Source organism: Pelodiscus sinensis, chromosome 3 (genome assembly GCF_049634645.1).
Source record: "Pelodiscus sinensis isolate JC-2024 chromosome 3, ASM4963464v1, whole genome shotgun sequence".
NCBI lineage: Eukaryota > Metazoa > Chordata > Testudines > Trionychidae > Pelodiscus > Pelodiscus sinensis.
Window position 1 is genome coordinate 10,430,660 of NC_134713.1, and position 18,317 is coordinate 10,448,976.

At 44.7% G+C, this 18,317-nt stretch overlaps 1 protein-coding gene across 4 annotated transcripts in view; it reads left to right on the forward strand.

Annotated features, from left to right (window-relative positions):
* LOC102459532 (cysteine-rich venom protein-like) overlaps positions 1–6,228 on the forward strand; it is a 35,695-nt gene extending 29,467 nt beyond the window's left edge. For all 4 annotated transcript variants that reach the window (XM_075923363.1, XM_075923364.1, XM_006137025.3 and 1 more), the window contains exons 6-8: positions 2,311–2,405; positions 3,180–3,268; positions 5,587–6,228. In XM_075923363.1, coding sequence (XP_075779478.1) covers positions 2,311–2,405; positions 3,180–3,268; positions 5,587–5,714 — 312 coding nt within the window. In that variant the 3' untranslated portion in view covers positions 5,715–6,228. The remainder of the gene's footprint in view (positions 1–2,310; positions 2,406–3,179; positions 3,269–5,586) is intronic.
* The last annotated feature ends 12,089 nt before the right edge of the window (positions 6,229–18,317 follow it).

Consider the following 18,317-nt stretch of genomic DNA (forward strand, 5'->3'; position numbering starts at 1 on the left):
GTGGCACCTTAAAGACTAAACAGATTTATTTGGGCATAAGCATTCATGGGTGAAGACTCACTTTGTCAGATGCATCTGACAAAGTGAGTCTTTGCCCACAAAAGCTACCCCTCTGAGATGTTACATTTATGTGAGCTCTCATGCACCTCCATCAAAGTCAGTGGAACTGCATCCATGCGACTAAATAAGCTTATCACTACTATTATCTATTGTTTACCGCCTGATCCAAAGTCCACTGAACTAGTTCAGAATCTTTCCATTTACATCCAAGGGACATTGGATCAGGTATTTCCAGCAGAAAAATTATTATATTTTTAATAAGTATATAATGTTTTTAAAACTGAACAAATGTCAAAGTATCTTAAGCATGTATGTAACCTTTCTGCCAGTCAGAGTTGGCAGTAACAAGACCTGGGCTCAGTAGTTAGGGGTTCCTCTTCAACAATACAACACAAAACCATCTCAAGCCCCCACCCAGTAACCTGGAACAATCATACATCATCCCCGGGACCCCTCGCACTGAGAGTCCCAGGAAACACTGGGGAGTAATTAGTTGAAATTACTCTGGGGAGTAATTATTCTGAAAGTGGCACCAGAGGGTCCACATGAACCCCATTTCAAAATAACTATTTTGAAAATAGTGTTACTCCCCTGAGAAAAGCAGGAGTACAGATTTCAAAATAAGCAGCCCAATATTTCAAAATAATGGGTGTGGTTGTGGGGACGCTTTGCTTATAAGTTGGATCTAAGGGGTGGAGGGGTATTTCAAAATAAAACCTTAGGGTATATCAGGGCAGTACTTCCCATCTTTGCAAGCACAAAGTCTGAGTGTAGCAGAAACCTTTAATAAAATGAGAAAAGAAACTCAGCATTCATTCAACACCACAACTAAGTTTCATAAACATCAATCATGAGCAAAAGACCCATCCCAAGTAGCCAAGGCAGTGTCCTTTTCCTACAGGTTCTTAAGTGCAGCAACCCAGAGGTCCCTTTAATGTGCCCGTCCCTTCTCTGCTGCACGCCACTCATAGTTGTCCTTGGTCAATGCAGCCCCAGAGTTTAGAAGTTCATCTGCATAGTTCACCTCACACCCTGGATGGAAGGGGTGGGGGCAAGGAGGTACCTTATATGCTCCACTCCCAGGTATTCTGTTGCTACCCTTCCAGCTGGTCACTATGCCTCTCTCTGGGGATCTGCTCCAGCCCTCTCCACCAGCCAGTCCTCTCTGCCAACTGGCCATGCCTCTCCAGCTGGTTCCCTACTAGCACCTGCCACCCTGCTGGTCGCTCCTCTGCACCAGCTATTCACCAATATGTTTTCAGTGTCTCCCACTTAAACACACTTCTCAGTGATTTCAGCTGTTAGTGAGGCATCCTTGCTGCTAATGCACTCTGGGCAGACATCTTGCACCAAAAAACACTGTCCCAAAGTAGATGAAATACTTAAACGTAGATATCAGTGATTTCAGCTTTGCAGCAAGCAACAAATTTCTCAACTGAGGTTAAATTAGCTCTTTTATTATACCCCCAAAAAGTGTCAAGCAGTGCTCAGGACTATCAAACAGCCCCTCACACCACCAGGTACAAGTTCCTACTTCTAACCTTTTCTAACTCCCTGCAAGTTGGGACCCATGTCTTCTGCCTAGTGAGTGTTATTCAGCTGAGGGTGAGTGCCACCATTGGGGTATGCCAGGTATAGTTCTGCTGCCCTGAATGCACATGACAAAGATAACAAACCATTAGCGCTCCTGCCCCATTAATAAGGAGAGTGGGGATCCAATACTAGCCAAAAGTGAGAACCTAGCATGGGCATGTGCTGAAAACCTAGCATGGGTATGGCCATGCAAATGAGATCAGCTCCTGAAGTTCTCTTCCACAGTTCACCATTAGGGCTCACAGTTCACCATTAGGGGAGAGATCTCCCTTACTTTGCTTACAGGTACTAAATTCTGGAATGAAATGTTCTAAAAACTGATCACGTGGAAACCTCAAAACAACATATTTCAAAGCACGGATTAGAAACAAACCTTTCATTTTCCTGCCTGAAAAATCATATAAGTGCTCTACAAAAGATGTCTGGTCACAAGATCCGCACCCCTCCTTTTCTTGTTCCCAACTGCTAAATTGGATTTTTTTAAAAGCTAAAAATTCATAATTATCTCCTGGATATTACTTTTCCAAGCAAGTTCCCACAGGTATGTAATGGGTTCATGAAGGGCTGCTATTTTGTGAGATCATGAAGGTGATCTCAGATAATCCAAGAATGAAGTGAAGCCTTTCTGATTGAATGTACTTTATTTCATGCCTGTAGGTGGTTTGGTATAATTCCTACCTGACCGGATGCGCAGTTGCCTACTGTCCTGATAGTCGGCACCAGTACTTTTATGTTTGCCAGTACTGTCCCGCGTACGTACCAATAGTTACTTTCCTTAAGATGAAACACTTTGTAAGATGTTTTCAAACCTTCTAGGGCCCCTACATGCCTTAAAAACTGGGAAACAAGGAACCATGTGCACACTCGGTGATTCCTAGAACTGATGTCAAAGAGTTGACTCAAACACTCAAACATTCACGAAAAGCAAACAGGAAAAGGCCAAAATACTTTCAAAAGCCAGTTTTGATTTCGTTTGAAATGAATATTCAGGGGGAGTGAGGGTGTCCTAATATCTGTACACCTCTAACAGTTACCTGCCTCACAGGAAGGTTATAAGGGTGTTTTGTTTTTTTAAATGACTGTTTTTTTAAAAAGGGCGCTTTTTCCGGAGGATCGGGGCCAGTGTAGACGCTCTTTTCCAGCTTTTCTAAAAGCCGGAAAAAAGCGGCGGACATTTTTATTTAAATGCCGCGGGGGATATTTAAATCCCCCGCGGATTTCCCTATTACGATAGCTGAAATTAACATGCCCCTTCCGGAAAAGGGGCCAGTGTAGACGTAGCCAATGAATTTGGAGGTCATTGAACGGAAGGTGCAGAGAATTAACTGGGATACCATACGTGCTATACAAGGACAAAGTTATTATACTGAATTTAAAAAATGATAACCACTGAAATGTGTGCTATATCCAATACATAATTTGAACTAAAATAGGGTGGTTTAGGAGCAGGTTTCACACAAATTATGGAATTAGTTCTACATTATACAGTATGTTAACTTTATGTTTGGATTTCTTTTTAATTTCAGAGGAAATAATGCAGCAGACTTGTCTAAACCTTACAAACAGGGACCGACATGTGGTGATTGTCTTAATGCCTGCGAACAAGGACTCTGCAGTAAGTTAATTTTGTTGTTGTTGTTCTTTCCAAATCTTACCTGAAGAAATACATATAAAAGCTTGATGAACTTGAATGATAAGTAAGGTCAAGATTTTGTCGCAGTGATTTTTAATAAAAGGCAGACAAGTCATGAGAAACAAAAATTCATGGGAGGCTGTGAACTGTCTAAGACTTACTAAAAATAACCAGAGGGGCAGAGGGTGGTAGGAGGGAGAAATGATAGCTGGAGTCCCGTGGGGGATTGACAGGCCACCTCAGCCATGGGGGATGCATAGCCCCAACTCCAGAGCTGGCTGCAGCTGTGGGGTAGGGGGACACAATCCCAGCTCTAGCCACAGCAACTGGTTCACAGCCCCTGCCACAACCACCAGAGTGGAGGAGAGAGGTGGCGCATGGCCCTGTCTGCAGCCCCTTGTCTGAAGCTGTGAGGCACGGATACAGCCCATGACTGTAGCCTCTGCTGCAAGCTGTGGAGAACAGGGTCAATGCAGAGAGAGCATGTGGACAAGGGCCTAGCTCACAAGCCGTACAATAAAAACTTCTTGTAACTCTCAGACTATATAAGCAGCTATTTTGGACACTATTTGATAAATAAGAATTCCTTTAGACCGCTTGTGCATAAAGGAAATCCCATCAGCTCTCTCATAGCACTAGATATGGACCCGGGTAGGGTTGCCAACTTTCTGATCTCACAAACTGTGAACACCCCTGTCCCAAAGCCCTTCTCCTCCCCCCCGTCACCTCAATCAGCTGCTCCCCCTTCTCCATCGCTCCTCTGCCTCATCCTCATTCACTCTCACCTACCTGGAGCAAGGGTTTGGAGTGTGGGAGGGGAGTTCAAGCCTGGGGATAAATGGTTTGGTGTTGAGGATGGGGCTCTAGGCTGGGATGGAGGAGGCAGAGTTGCACACAGTGGAGGGCTCTGGCTGGAGGTGCGAGCACTGGGCTGGAGTAGGGGCTTTGAGATCCCAGTGACATTTACTGCAGCTCCCAGGCAATAGCGGGCAGGTTGTTGGAGCTCCAGGGGCAGGAAGGTTCTGCATGTTAGTCTCCTGCCCACAGCCACTGCCGCTGCAAATCCCATTGGTCACTGATCTCAGCCAATGGGAGCTGCAGGGACAGTGCCTGTGCACAAGGGCAGTGCATGAGGCCTCCAAACACCTAGGGTTGCAGAGACCTGGTGGCTGCTTCCAGAAGCCATAAGGAGCAAAGGCGGGAAGGGAGCCTGCTTTAGCCAAGGGTCCCCGCTGCACCTCTGACCAGACTTCTATTGGCCCAGTCAGCGGTACTGATTGGAACCGCCAGGGCCCCTTGGGGTGCATCTACACTGAACCCGGAGCTCAAAACAAGCTATGCAATCTGAGTTACGCAAACTGTGTCTCTTATTTCAACCTTATTTCAAAATCTGGTGCTGTCTACACAGCACTTATTTCTATATAAATCACTATTCCGAAAGGTCCCTTAATCCTTGTGGAATGAGGTTTACAGGGACGTCGGAATAGCGAACCCGTTATATTTCAAAATAACGGGGGCACTCAAAAGTTGCAGAATCACGACTGCAGTGCAGACGTAGCCTTTTTGACCAGGCTTTCTGATAAAAAACCAGACTCCTAGGAATCCTAATGAGAGGGCAAGGTAATCTGTATAGTGCTAGCAGTGCCCTCTGCTGGAGAACTCACAATATTAAGTATTCAAGCTCAGACATTTCATTTCATTTTGGGACACCAATACACAGACAAGCTGATGGATTATGTGTATCCATACAGTTTTGCAAATGCATTGGAGCTTTGAAGGCTTAAATTAAGTATGATCAAAAATGTGTAATGGTTAAGTGGTTCCTCCCTCCCACCCCAATCTCTGAGAAAAATAATACTTCTATACTTCACTGTACATTGTTAAGCTTAATTCATTAAAGCTTAAACACATTTTGAGGACTCATTGATACAACTTTACAGTTCAATCCTGGTGTAGCTCCACTAACTTCAGTTGACATGTAACAGGTGGATTTTGGCTTGTAACACTATGTGATATGGCTGATCTTCTGTTCCAAAGCAATATTCAGAGAATGCCAGGAACCACGCTTACCTTGACCTAAACACAGCTTTGATTCTACTGTCACTTACCTCAGTGTAAATCCACTGAAGCTAATTTAACTAGGCTCAGAATGAAGCCCACCAGGTAACTGCGGGTCCCAAAACAGAGAGGCAAACAAGACTACATAAATTATGGAAACAGTAGATTAAAAAATACATTTTAAAGGGAAACAACTGATTTAAGTTATCACCTAACTCTCTTTTCTCACTGTTTTATTTCAGCCAACCCTTGCAAGTATATGGATAAACACGCAAGGTGCAGCACTTTGAAAGATCTTTTTGGCTGTAATCATTCTGTGGTGAAGGAAAATTGTAAGGCTACTTGCGAATGCACCACTGAAATAAGATAATATCCTGCTATCCATCACTCTCTCTTCCTGGAGATTGTTTTAACTGAAAGAGAAAAGAACCCAGGATAAAAGAAAAAACACACACATTCACAGTATTTTCATAATTGCTTGAATTCTGGATAAAATAATAATGAGATTGCACTCTACATTATGCATTCTATGTCCTGATTGATCTTCAGTAATTTAAATTATTTCTATAATAACTTTAGAATATTCAGAAATTGTATTTTAGTTATTAATGGGCCCGGGTCTATTCCAGGAGTGGGTGGGTGAGGTTCTGTCACCTGCAATATGCAGAAGGTCAGACTAGACGATCATAATCGTTCCTATGAGTCTACTTCAAAGCATGGAACTCCCAATTTTTTTTTATTATTCTTAAACAGGAAATAAAGTCATAATCGACTTGACATTTTTGTATTGCACATTTCATTTCAGTTGATTTGCCTCTAGCTTTTTCTTTGATTATAACATGAATGCAATCCTGTCAAATAAAAGCATTGTTTAACTCCATCAATGCAAAGTAATTCCTGTAATTCTTTGCCATGGTGCATGTACTATTCCACAAAGAAGTTAAGCCAATGAATACTTTCAGTTAAGCTTTACTTACCCACATTGCCTCTCCTTTTGAAGAGCAACTGATTCACCGTAAATATGATGTGAAGCCATTGAAAAAATAGCCAACAGGACAAAAATTTCACCATAATAATAAGCAAAAGTCACCATTTCATGTTCCTTATACCCTGCTGACAATACTGAGGTCGGCCATTAGAGGGCGATAGTGTTACACGTGAGCAATGGTTACAAACCTACACATGGGTATGACACACCCTGTATTCTAATTGATAGCGGGCATTAGAATGTTAGAGTCTGGTGCAGTGGTCCCCAACCTTGTGGGGCTGCTGGGCACCCGGAGGCGGGGCCACTCACATGCTGGGCACCCCGAGTTGGGGCCATTCACGTGCCGGACACCCAGTGGCAGGGCCACCCATACGCTGCATGCCCAGTGCCGGCGCCACCCGTGTGCCACACTCCCAGGGACAGCACCACTCCTGTGCCGCATGCCCAGGGACGGGGACGCCCATACGCCGCACTCCCGGGGCTGGCACGGCCTGTGCACCGCGCACCTGGGGCCAGGACTGCCCATGTGCTGCGCGCCCGGGAGTGGAGCCAGCCCCGATCGCTCCGCGGGCGCACAGAAATGGCCTGGTGAGCTCCATGGCGCCCACGGGCACTGCGTGGGGGACCACTGGTCTGGTGACTGACAGGAGGGTATATTGCAATGCTTTGCTCTTTATTTTGATGAGAGAGCAGTGTGTACTAAGATGAGAGGCTTTTATTCAGATCAGCGTTTCCCAAACTATGGGCCACCAATATGTGGAGCTGGGTCTCTCCCCCAGCTCTGCCGGGCGCAGGGCCGGCTCCTTCTCACCGCCTGCTGCTGCCCATGTGCGGCGTTGCACGTGGGCGGGGAGGATGCCCGGGCGTGACATGAAGTCACGGCCCGGGATTTTAAAATTCTTCAGAGGCACGTGGGGGGCCACGCTGCCTCCGGGGCCTGAGCGTGGCCTCTGGCCCCACAATGTGGAAGGCAGAAGGTAGGGAATGGGCTAGGGCGGCGGCGGCAGCAGGGGGGGCTTGGGCGGAAGGAAAAGGGGCTTGGGCGGTGGGGAGGGGAAGGCACCAAGGGACAGGGTGCAGGAGAGACAAATGCCAGGGGGCCAAGTGCAGACAATGAGGGAAAGGGCAGGAGAGGAGGTGTCAGTGGGAGGGGGGACAGGGTGATGCTGGGAGAGGAGAGGAGAGGGGAAGGGCATTGGGGGCTGGAGGAGGAGGTGCTGGGAGAAGGCTTGAAAGAAGGGGTGGGCATGAGAGAGGTGGGAATGGAGCAAATCATGTGTGAGGGCACAGAGGGGCAGGAGGGGATGGGGCAGAGAGTGCTGAGGGGGTGGGTATTGGGGAAAAAGAGGGCAAAGGGGGCAGGGGCATTAAGGGAAGGGGGAGGCACCAGGAGGGTGCAGGGCTAAGGGAAGGTGCAGGTGCCAGGGGATTCTAGGGTGAGGAGAAGGGGAGAGCTGGCCACCAGAAGCAGCACTGGACGGGGGAATCGGGGCAGGCTGGGGAGATTGGGGGGGCTGGTGGAAGCAGGGTTGCCAGGGGGGGTGCGAGGTTGGGGGCAGGGAGCTGGCCGGGGAAGATGTGGGGGAAGAAGCGGCTTCCGGAAGGAGGGCTGGATGTGGTCAGTGGGGCTGGCCAAGGGAGATTGGGAGGAGAAGCGGAGGAGAACTGGCTGCCCGGGAGGAGGTTGGGGGAAGTGGGGCTGGCCAGAGGCGCAGCGGGGGGAACAGTGGGGAGGAATGAATCGGCCTGCGGGGAGTGGGACTGACCCGGCCATATGTAGATCTTGGGGCGCTGCCCCCGTTCCCCCCCACAAAGCATGCATTAGTCTGACCCGGGGATTCTATTGTGTTGCCCCCCTCTCCCCCACACACACACCCCTCGAGTAGTTGTGAACTGTCTGGCTGGTAGACACACTCATGCAGCCTGAGCACATTTACCAGCCAGGCAGTTCGAAACTACAAACTGATGCATCTAGTAATAATACAACTTACCTAATGAGGAAATACCAGACATGTTATATGTCTGGTATTTTCTCTGGTTTTTACATGTTTATATTTTTGGACTGCAAAAAGCAGAACTGAAAAAAAAAGGGTTCCAACTAAAGTAAAAAGTTTGGGAAACCCTGGTTTAACCAGCTTTGTCTGTCTTACAGTCCATTGATCCAATCCATATTCCTTAACTTGCTGGCAAGAATATTGTGGGTGACCATATCAAAAGCTTTGCTAAAGCTGGCACTGGGGGTGTTGGGAGGACCAGAAACAACTTATTTGAATATTCATCATTTGATTAATGAATATGCAAATATGCAAATGACCATTACCGGTCCTCCAAAAGTTCGTGAATGGATTTACTGGTCCCTGTGTCAAAAAGTTTGGGAACCCCTGATTTAGATTATGGTGTGATTGGCTCCTTCTGACTGGAAATTCCCCCTCCTCTCCCCCCCCCCCCCCCCGTCTCATGTTCTTTGAGTGCTCTCTGTGTGACCAAGTTGGTTCCAGTTTTGGTACACCCATTCCCCCAGCATCCCAATCCATGTCCTCCAGGAAACGAACTTTCTGACTCCAGGTCCACTGGTTCTTGTATGTCTGCAGCAACCATCCCCCTTCGGCTCCAGGAAGAAGTCTCACAAAACCACTAGGTGTCTCCCATGGATTTCTGCAGCCAAAAGGCAATTCCTCGCCCCCCCCCCCCCCCCCCCCCCCCAGGGTAATTAGCTTTGGTTGGAGGAGCCATGGCTCCCTATTGTTTTGTGCACCACATCCTTGGTATTAACATGAGAGGAGTCAGCAGGGGAGCTGATGGGATTGCCAGACCCCTGAGCAATGTGTGGTAGGTCTGCACTCCCAAAAGGGACAGGGCCTCAGGCAGACGTAGGAGGACTAGGGCAGCCAGCCCCCATTAGTGCCGGGAGGACTCAGCACCCACCCACCTATCCCCGACAGCCTTGAGAGCCGTCCAGAGCAAGCAGTGCCTCATTCTGCTGGCAATTTTAAAGGGCCTCCAGGTTCTTTAAAATCACTGGGCTCCAGGACAATTGGTCCCTTTGCCCACCCTCTGTCAGTGGGCCCAGGACTCAGTGCTTGTTGAACTGAACTAAGTCTTTACTACAGTACATACTAGGTTGCTGCCATAGGGGCTGACAGAATTGCTGGGCCCGGGGGCAAGGCATTCCCAGAAGCTTAGGGCCCTCAGGCAGAAGGGATGGGTTTAGGGGCAACCAGCTCTCAGCACCGCCTGGATCCTGTTGCACCTCCCCTCACCAGCCCTTCCAGGCCACCCAGAGCATGCTACCTGGTGCTCCAACAGAGATTTAAAGGGTCCAGCATCAGTGTCCAGGAGCCCCAAACCTTTTTGAATCACCAGGCTGCGGGGTTAACTGCCCCCTTCCCCCTCACCCCACCCCACCCCACCAGGCCTGGCTGCTGCAATTGAACATTGTAGCCATCTGCATGCAGACTGATTATCCTGGTGCCTTTTCCAAATTATTTCTTCCAAGTCTAATACAGGTTACTAACGTTTTTTTTAACTGTCCAATTATGTCATTTGCACAACTGTTTAATTGCTTGCTTGAGCCAGAGGTCATTCGTACCTTGCCCTCCTTAGGCACACAGCCTCTCCTGCCAGCTCATTGTAGCAAGTGAGGCCTCATTTTTCTCAAAGGTGCTTGAGGTCACTTCGGTCTCCCGTGTCTTGTTTGAGTTACTCCTGTTTCCAAACTGCCACCACCTTTCGGTGGAGCGATTTCCTGGAGGCCTTAGGTGTTGTGTGCAGCTTTCCTGCCAGCACCTATCATTAATAAGATGCAAGATGTCATGCAGGCCTAATAACACTGGGAGCAAGGGGCAAAATGGAGTAGAATGGGTTGAATTTTAAGACAAATTGTGTATTTGCTGAGAAACACGTTGCTGACTGACCCACAGCTATTCATGGTCGTGGGAATTGTCTGGGTCTCTCCAGCATGGAGGAGTTTTAACTTGGGTCTCCTACATGGTAGTAGCTGCCCTAGGATGCAGCTAAGTGGACATCCAGCTTGGTTATGAGGTTTTCTGGGGAGCTGCTCTTAATCCCTCCTGCTGAAGCTGTTGCATTTTGTATAACTAAACAGACAGTCATGAGAGTCGGGACTTGAAAATGCTGTCTCCTCCATGGTCAGTGAGTGTCCCACCCACCAAGATACAGTCACTCTCACTTTTGTGCTCTGGCCCCATGACTATTCATTGTCACTGTGAATTGCTCCTATGAATGACATTGAAGAATAATACAAGATGCATCCTTCGCCAGCCAGAAAGTGTGAAAAAAATACTAGAATATCTGTGCCACAAAAATATATTTCTTTGACCCAGTCATGGTGAAACATATACAAAGCCATCAAGTAGGTGGGATCCAGGTTTCATCTCCACAAGGTTTGTCTATGCCAGTGTGCTGCAATCCCTACTACAAGCAGCGGGGGGGGGGGGGGGGGGGGGAAGGCAGGTTATGCCCAGAGTGAACCTTGTTGGAATTCCTCAACTTTGATGAACTTTGAAAAAGCCCTTCCTGTTGCTTGGAACTGAAATTCTGGTTCTATGGATGCCTGGTTAGAATACTTTGTTGCATTCAATTGCTTAATCCAAACTACAGAAGTATAGCATAATCAAATCAGTGAGGAATCCTTTGTTCCCTTTCATTCTTTGCATCCTCTCTAGTTGATCAACTGTAGCTATTTTGAAGCTAGTGTGTATTCTTGAAGGCCAATTACTCTGTCCAAAAAAAAAGAAAAAAAGGACAGTATTCTATTCACTAATGATAGAAATGTAGCCGTGTTAGTCTAGGGTAGCTGAAACAAAATACAGGACTATGTAGCACTTTAAAGACTAACAAGATGGTTTATTAGATGATGAGCTGTCGTGGGCCAGACCCACTTTCTTCCACTATTTGATCTGAGGAAGTGTTAGTCTTTAAAGTGCTACATAGTCCTGTATTTTGTTTCTATTCACTAATGCTGCTTATACTTAGTAGCGATGATTTTCCTACCCATCTGAAGCCCAGTGTGAACTTCTGGATTCCTGTGCAACAATATAGTTTCTATATTTACTTGTAGCTAGCAAGGCCTATCAGGGAGTCCCATTGGTGGTGTGAAGATACTCACATTATAGTTGTTCTTTTACTATGTGCAGAGGGGCAGTCTGGAGTAGGTAACTATAGTACTGTCATATGAAACTTTTGCCTCCTACATGGGACTTTTGCACGTGGATCATGGAATTCTGTCTTGTAAATTCCCATATGCTCTCTCGTGGCAGTTTCTGTCCTTTGCTCATTTTTCCATGAAGGGGACTCTCAGGGGTTAATACCCTCCACAAACTATGAAAAACTTCTGCCAAAAATAATCTTGTTTTCCTTTGTTAAGCCCCTTCAGCTCTGCCCGGCCATATTCTGGTTGATCTGATGCCTGAAAACTTTTAATAATACTGTCACCATCTTAAGGGCTCTGGACATTTTACTTCCTCCCCAGGAAGGAGGAATACTTTAGGATGTGACTTTTAACTTCTTATAACAGCTGAGCCAGAAAATAATTCAGGCCATTCCTAGCTCATCTCTCATTTTCTGTGATTCGTATCACTTAACAGCTTTTAAAATTTATGACTTTTTCCCTTCAAGCTCCTTGGAGGTTTTTTTTAAATATATTTTCTCTGGACTCCATTATCTATAGGCAAACACAGAGTCTAATGAACTGAGAGAAATCAATGCCAAAGTGTCCCAGTTACTCATTTTCGGTATTAAACATTGAGCATTTTCATTTTAAAACCACATTTTGTTTTGAACGTTGGAATGTCTTGTAAAACCTCATCTGTCGCTTTATCAGACTAATGTCCCTTAATGACTTACAAATGTTATGACTTTCTGTCTCCAAGCTCCAGGGTTCTCTCATCTTTTGTCTGGACTCTATAATCTAATATTTCATTTCCATGACCCAATGAGCTCGGATTATTTACCTTTCCTCTCCTTTGGACTATGACTTTGGTATTATGGATGGGCTAAAGCTCTTTAAAAAAAAATCCCTTGCTCTCAGAGTTGTTCAGATCCAGGTTGATGGTTCGGTTTGTTACATAGGATAGGGGCACAACTGTGAAATATGCACGTGAATATTCTCCCAAACTGGGAAAGCATCTATGTTGTTTCCTTATTAACATTATGTGTGCCCATGTTCAATTTGGTGTTGTTACCTACCTAAAAACATTGTCAAAACAAAGAAAGATATAGTGAGGGTTGTTAAGAAAGCCAGGATTGATAAATGATGACCCTGCTTGAAAGAAGTTAAGAACTATGGTTGGGCAATCAGGGAACAAGCCACCAAGCACCATCCAAATTAGATGTATTTATAGAACCCACCTTTACACTGAATGGTCTTAATATACCCCTTAAAAACAGTATCTGTGGTAACAAGCTTACTATGAATTGGCTACACAGGTAGACAAACCACTAAACAGGAGAAGTTTGTACACCAGAACAGGCTTAAATATGAGTTGCCTGTAGGCAGATAAAGTTAAAAAAAAAAGAAAAAAAGCATACTTTGAAACATTATATCCAGCATAGCATTTTTAGAAATCGAGTGTCAGAGCTGCCCCACTCCCCACTTTGTTCATTATTTACTAGAACATATTTGAGTAAACTTGCCTTCTAAATAACAGCATGCATGTCATTTTCCATGAGGATCTATGATGTATTTATTGATAGGTTTCAAAATTTAACTACGTAATTCTGCCTGCTATGAGGTTCAACAGAAAAATTAATAGCACCAAGACTAGCCTCGATATAGTTCTGTTTTGGTTATAGATACTTTTACAACAGGCACATGTGCTGGGAGATAAGAGAAACTGCGGCAGAAAACTAAGTGTTATCTGTGGAAGCGTATGTAAGAGTGTTTAAATTGTGTGGGCTCTTCAACTAAATAAGTAACCTACTTAAATTACGAGAATTTTACATGTCAGGTTTTGAACATATGTCTTAAAGTAATTTAGCAGTCTGACATGTCCAAGTAAGAGCATTCTGAATTTTTAAAATACACCGAGGACTGTACCAACTTCTCCCAGAACACAAACATGCAGAAAACCCAACTACCTGAGAAAGGAAAAAATGTGGGTTTGGTTTTTTTTTCCAAAGTTTCCAGTAAAAGTTACTTGATCCCAGAGCCAGGAATTACTGAGTTGTAAAACCCATCTGACTAGGATTTCTGCACTCATGTTCCAGTCTTTTTGTTGTTCTTGTTGTATCAATTAGAACTTTTGGTTAGGTGGAAATAGACATACCAATGTAAACTTTAAAAAACAACAAGTAGTCCTGTGGCACTTTACATACTAACAAATATATTAGGTGGGTATAAAACCTTTTGTGGGTATAAAACCTACTTCACCAGATGAGCTGGAGTAGAAGTAACAGAAACCATGTTAGTTATAATGGGGAGGAGGGGGTACCTATCAATTGTAGGACCGGTGCTAAAGAGGCTATTTCTCCATCTCTTATGCCCTACCATTCTTTATATAATTGTGCACAGCACACTTTAGGGTGGTGGATAGTTAGTAGTGTTTAAGAAAATAGAATTAAACCCATGATTTTTATCTAAATCAGCACTTGCTGGCTTCATATTGCCATTGTAAGAGATGCAAACAGTGTCACAACAGCACATAAATCACTAGTAACTCGAGGAAATCTCAATATTCCATCTTGCAATCCTTTCCAAAACAGAACTCTCATTCTTTGGTAGCTGTATACTAGAGATGTGCAATCAGGAACAGTATCCTGTCCTGGGATAGCACCAGAATAGGTCAGTAATCCATGTGGCTGCATTTCAAGAATGGGCAAGGTGAGCCCAAATAGACAGCTATTAGAGGTTTTGGCATCCTCCAAGATTCCACATAAAGCATGCAACAAGGCAGAATATATAAAACTGGAGAATAAAGCCACTTCAGCTGAATATATGCTCCACAGTTGTGGCCATGCTCTTAAACAACTCCTCAGTTTACTATATCTAATTTCAGTGGAGCCTGTTATTTTACACTGAATATTAATAGAGTAAACTCAGAGACACTAAGGCTGCTTCTAGACTGGCAAGTTTTTCTGCAAAAGTAGGCGCTTTTGAGGAAAAACTTGCCAGCTGTCTACACTGGCCACTTGAATTTGCGCAAGAACACTGACGATCTAATCTAAGATTCATCTTTAAGTTCATCTTTAAGTTTGACACAATCAACTCTGGATTAAACAAAGACTGTGAATGGCTTGCTAACTACAAAAGCAGCTTCTGCTCTCTTGGAATTCACACCTCCAGATCAGCTGCTAGAAGTGGGCCTCATCCTCCTTGATTGGATCCACCTGGTCATCTCCAGCCTGATCCTGGCCTGCATATTTATTCCTGCCTCTGGAAATTTCCACTACATGCATCTGACGAAGTGGGTCTTTGCCCACGAAAGCTTATGCTCCTACACTTCAGTTAGTCTATAAGGTGCTACAGGACTCCTCGTCGCTTTTGCAGATTCAGACTAACCCGGCTACCCCTCTGATACTTAATCTAAGATTGTCAGTGTTCTTGCGCAAATACTTTGCTGCTCCTGCTAGGAAAAAGCCCTCTTGCACAAATGCTTTTGCGCAAGAGGGCCAGTGTAGACAGCTAAAAACTGTTTTGCACAAAAAAGCCCTGATTGTGAAAATGGCGATCGGGGCTTTCTTGCGCAAAACCGCGTATAGATTGGCATGGATGCTTTTCTGCAAAAACGTCCGTGCCAATCTAGATGCTCTTTTCCGCAAATGCTTTTAACGGAAAAACTTTTAAAAGCATTTGCGGAAAATCATGCCAGTCTAGACGTAGCCTAAAAGTCTAGAATTGTTCCATCTTGAAACACAAAAAAACCCCTATTCTTCTGGATTTAATGAAGGTGCTCTGCAAAAAGAATTCTGAAAGATGGTTTCACTTCAGTGTTTTTTAATAACTAATTATAGCAACTTGTGTGTTGTAAAAACATGAGCCAATTATCCTCCACACACCCTTGAGCAGTAGCTATATTTTCCCTATGAATTCTCAATGAGACTTGTACCTGTTTAAGTACGACTATGTCTATACTGCAGAGCTTTTGTGCAAAAACTTGCAGAGTGTCCACACTATAAGCACATTTTTGCACAAGAAAAAGTACAGTAGATTGTCAGAAGACAGGGCTTTTTGCACAAGAGTAATTCCTCTTTCTATGAGGAATAAACCTTTTTGCGCAAGAGTTCTTCTGCAAAAAGGCATGTGTAGACAGACAACAGAGGTTTCTTGCACAAGAAATGCCGACTGGAAAAAGCACAGGTGCGCTGACAGCCATTCTGTGAATGGCCAATCAGAGCTTTCTTGCACAAGAACATCCATGGCAGTGTGGATGCTCTCTCATGCAAAAGCTCATGGCAGCATGGAAGATCTCTTGCACAAAATGTTCTTGCGCAAGAAGCCTGCAGTGTAGCTGTAGCCTCAGTGTGAAATCCATGAGATCATAAAAATCAACCATTTCTTGACAGGAAAGTAACAAAATAAACCACAACAGTGCACTGAATAACATCAACAGGAACAGCTCAAGGAGAGCTGCCGGCAACTGGTACCCTAGGTGGAATGCCTCTGCCTCCATAGCCTTCAATGGCGTGATGTCATCATTGGGCGTCACGTTAAACGCAGTGCCCTAGGCAACTGCCGAGGTTGCCTACATCCACGGGCTGCCCCTGAACATCAACCTCCTCAAGAGTTTGACATGATATTCAGCCTTTGGTGCAAAAGTCCTTTCTCCTGAATGTAGACTAAAGGATGACATCTGTAGCCATGGCGACCCAGATTCTAGAATGCTGCCCTTCTCAGGAGGGAGAGATTCTGGGTACCGTACCTCATGGAGGCAGATTTCCCTCAGATGCAGCACTGACCAAATAAGCCCTCCCAAAATTATTTTCATGATGGAGGAAGGAAAGGAGAGAGTTCTGGTCACACCAACACATGGTAGTTGTGTTCTCTAGAGTCCTTAAATCAAAAGAATAATCAAAGCCCCAGTTTTCTACCTCAGAGCGGCCCTCCCCATGACGGCTTGTCTCTTCTTTCCTCCCCAGACATTTCTTAAATTCAGCCTCTTCCCTGTACATCAAGTGCAATTAAGCAGTCAACCTATTGCGGTGTCCAGTTTACACGCAGGTTACAGAGAAGAAGTTAAATAATTTAGACAAGGCCACACAGCAAGTTAATTTCAGAGACAATGTCAGAGCTAAGATGCCCCCCACACCTAGTCCCCTCCTCTAGACTATGCTACCAATGCACCCCTTTAAAGGAAATGAATTTTAATTGAGAGGAGCATGGACTAATTGTAAAATACTAGCCAGGAGTCATATATCCCCTCTATATCACTCTTTCCAGCTGTAACAGAGAGATAAAATGACACACCCTGGGGCAAAGAAAGTTAATTGCTTAATAGTTGGGAGGATCCATAGAGGTGTTGAGTGCTGTTAATTCTAATGTCATATTTTGTAGCCACACCTCTAGTACAATTATGACTCTGTTTAACCGCAGGCAGGGAAGACACTGCACACAAGACAGAAGTAAGGCAAAGCCACATTCCATCCCCATTACACAATGGTGTTTAAACATTTACTAAATAGCAGTTGGGCTGAAGACTGGCTTAGCTATAGTGCTGTATGAGAGAAGCTGTTGGTTTGTGGAGTGTAGGAGCTACTTAGGTGACATTCAGAGGTAAAAAAGGCCTCCTTAACTCAGACATCAATAACAGACTTTGTCAACACATATTTTTAGGAGATCTGAGTTAAATCAGGATGGAAGCCTTCTAGTGCCTCTGGATGGAATTGTCAAATTCAGATAGTCACAGTCTATGTTCATATTCACTGAAGAGAGTTTGTCTGGAAAAAAAATCAATATTTCAAATGGGAAATTTAAGTCCTTTTTCTTTTCTTTTTTTTTTTTCCAGTTAAACCAACCAACATTTTATTTCAGTTCAAATTAAAAAGATGTTCCCCCTTTTGGTGTGGCTGCAGGGACTTGCTGGCCACTACTTTCTACGGGTCCCATTGGCTGGGAACGGTGAACCATGGCCAATGGGAGCTGTTGGCAGTCATACCTGTGGATGCAAGATAAACAGCCTGGCTACATCTACATTGTATTTGCGCAAGAGAGCATCTACACTGGCATGTGCTTTTGTGCAAGAGATGTGCTTTTGTGCAAAAGCATCAGTGCCAGTGTAGATGCTCTCTTGCACAAGAAAGCTCCGGAGGCCATTTTGTGCAAAATCATGCCAATGTAGACACAGCCAGTGGCTTACCCTGGCAAATTGTGCTTGGTCGGTGGGTGAAAGGTCACTCACACTGCCCTATCCTATTCCCATTGATGTCAATGAAAGCATTAACTTCAACAGAAGCTAGAGTAGGTCCTACCAGCATAGCTAAAAGTCTCCATCTGAGACTGAGGCCTCTTTATACGCGGTACTGTACAAACTCATAGTAAAAAGTAAAGTAATACAGCAGAATTGGTCTTGCACTGCCATTCAAGGATCCAGGAACTGTGATTTGATTATCTTCTAGTAAAGAAAGAGGACTCAATGCAGAGTCATTTCTGTTCCCAGCCAAGTTCATGGGAAAGCTGCCATTGACTTCGGTAGCTGCAACACTAAGCTTAGGGACATTTTGTCAAGAGCCGCTCTGGTAATTATTTCCACTTATACAAGTTTTGCTGTATTTCTTTACAACACAGGTCTGACCACCTCAAAACATTGCCTCCCATATTACCATAAGGGATACAGCGAGGGAAAAGTGTAACAGAGGTAATACTTATTCATATCTCTACGGATTTAGGGGAAAGGTTGACTTCATTGTGCTTATTTAATGACTGAATATTATCTGTAGTGATTTACCACACTAGGCAGTTTAATAACTCTTTAATTATGGATATGCTTTATGGTATCATTTAAGAGTTCATGAGGGCCCCATCTGCTGCAG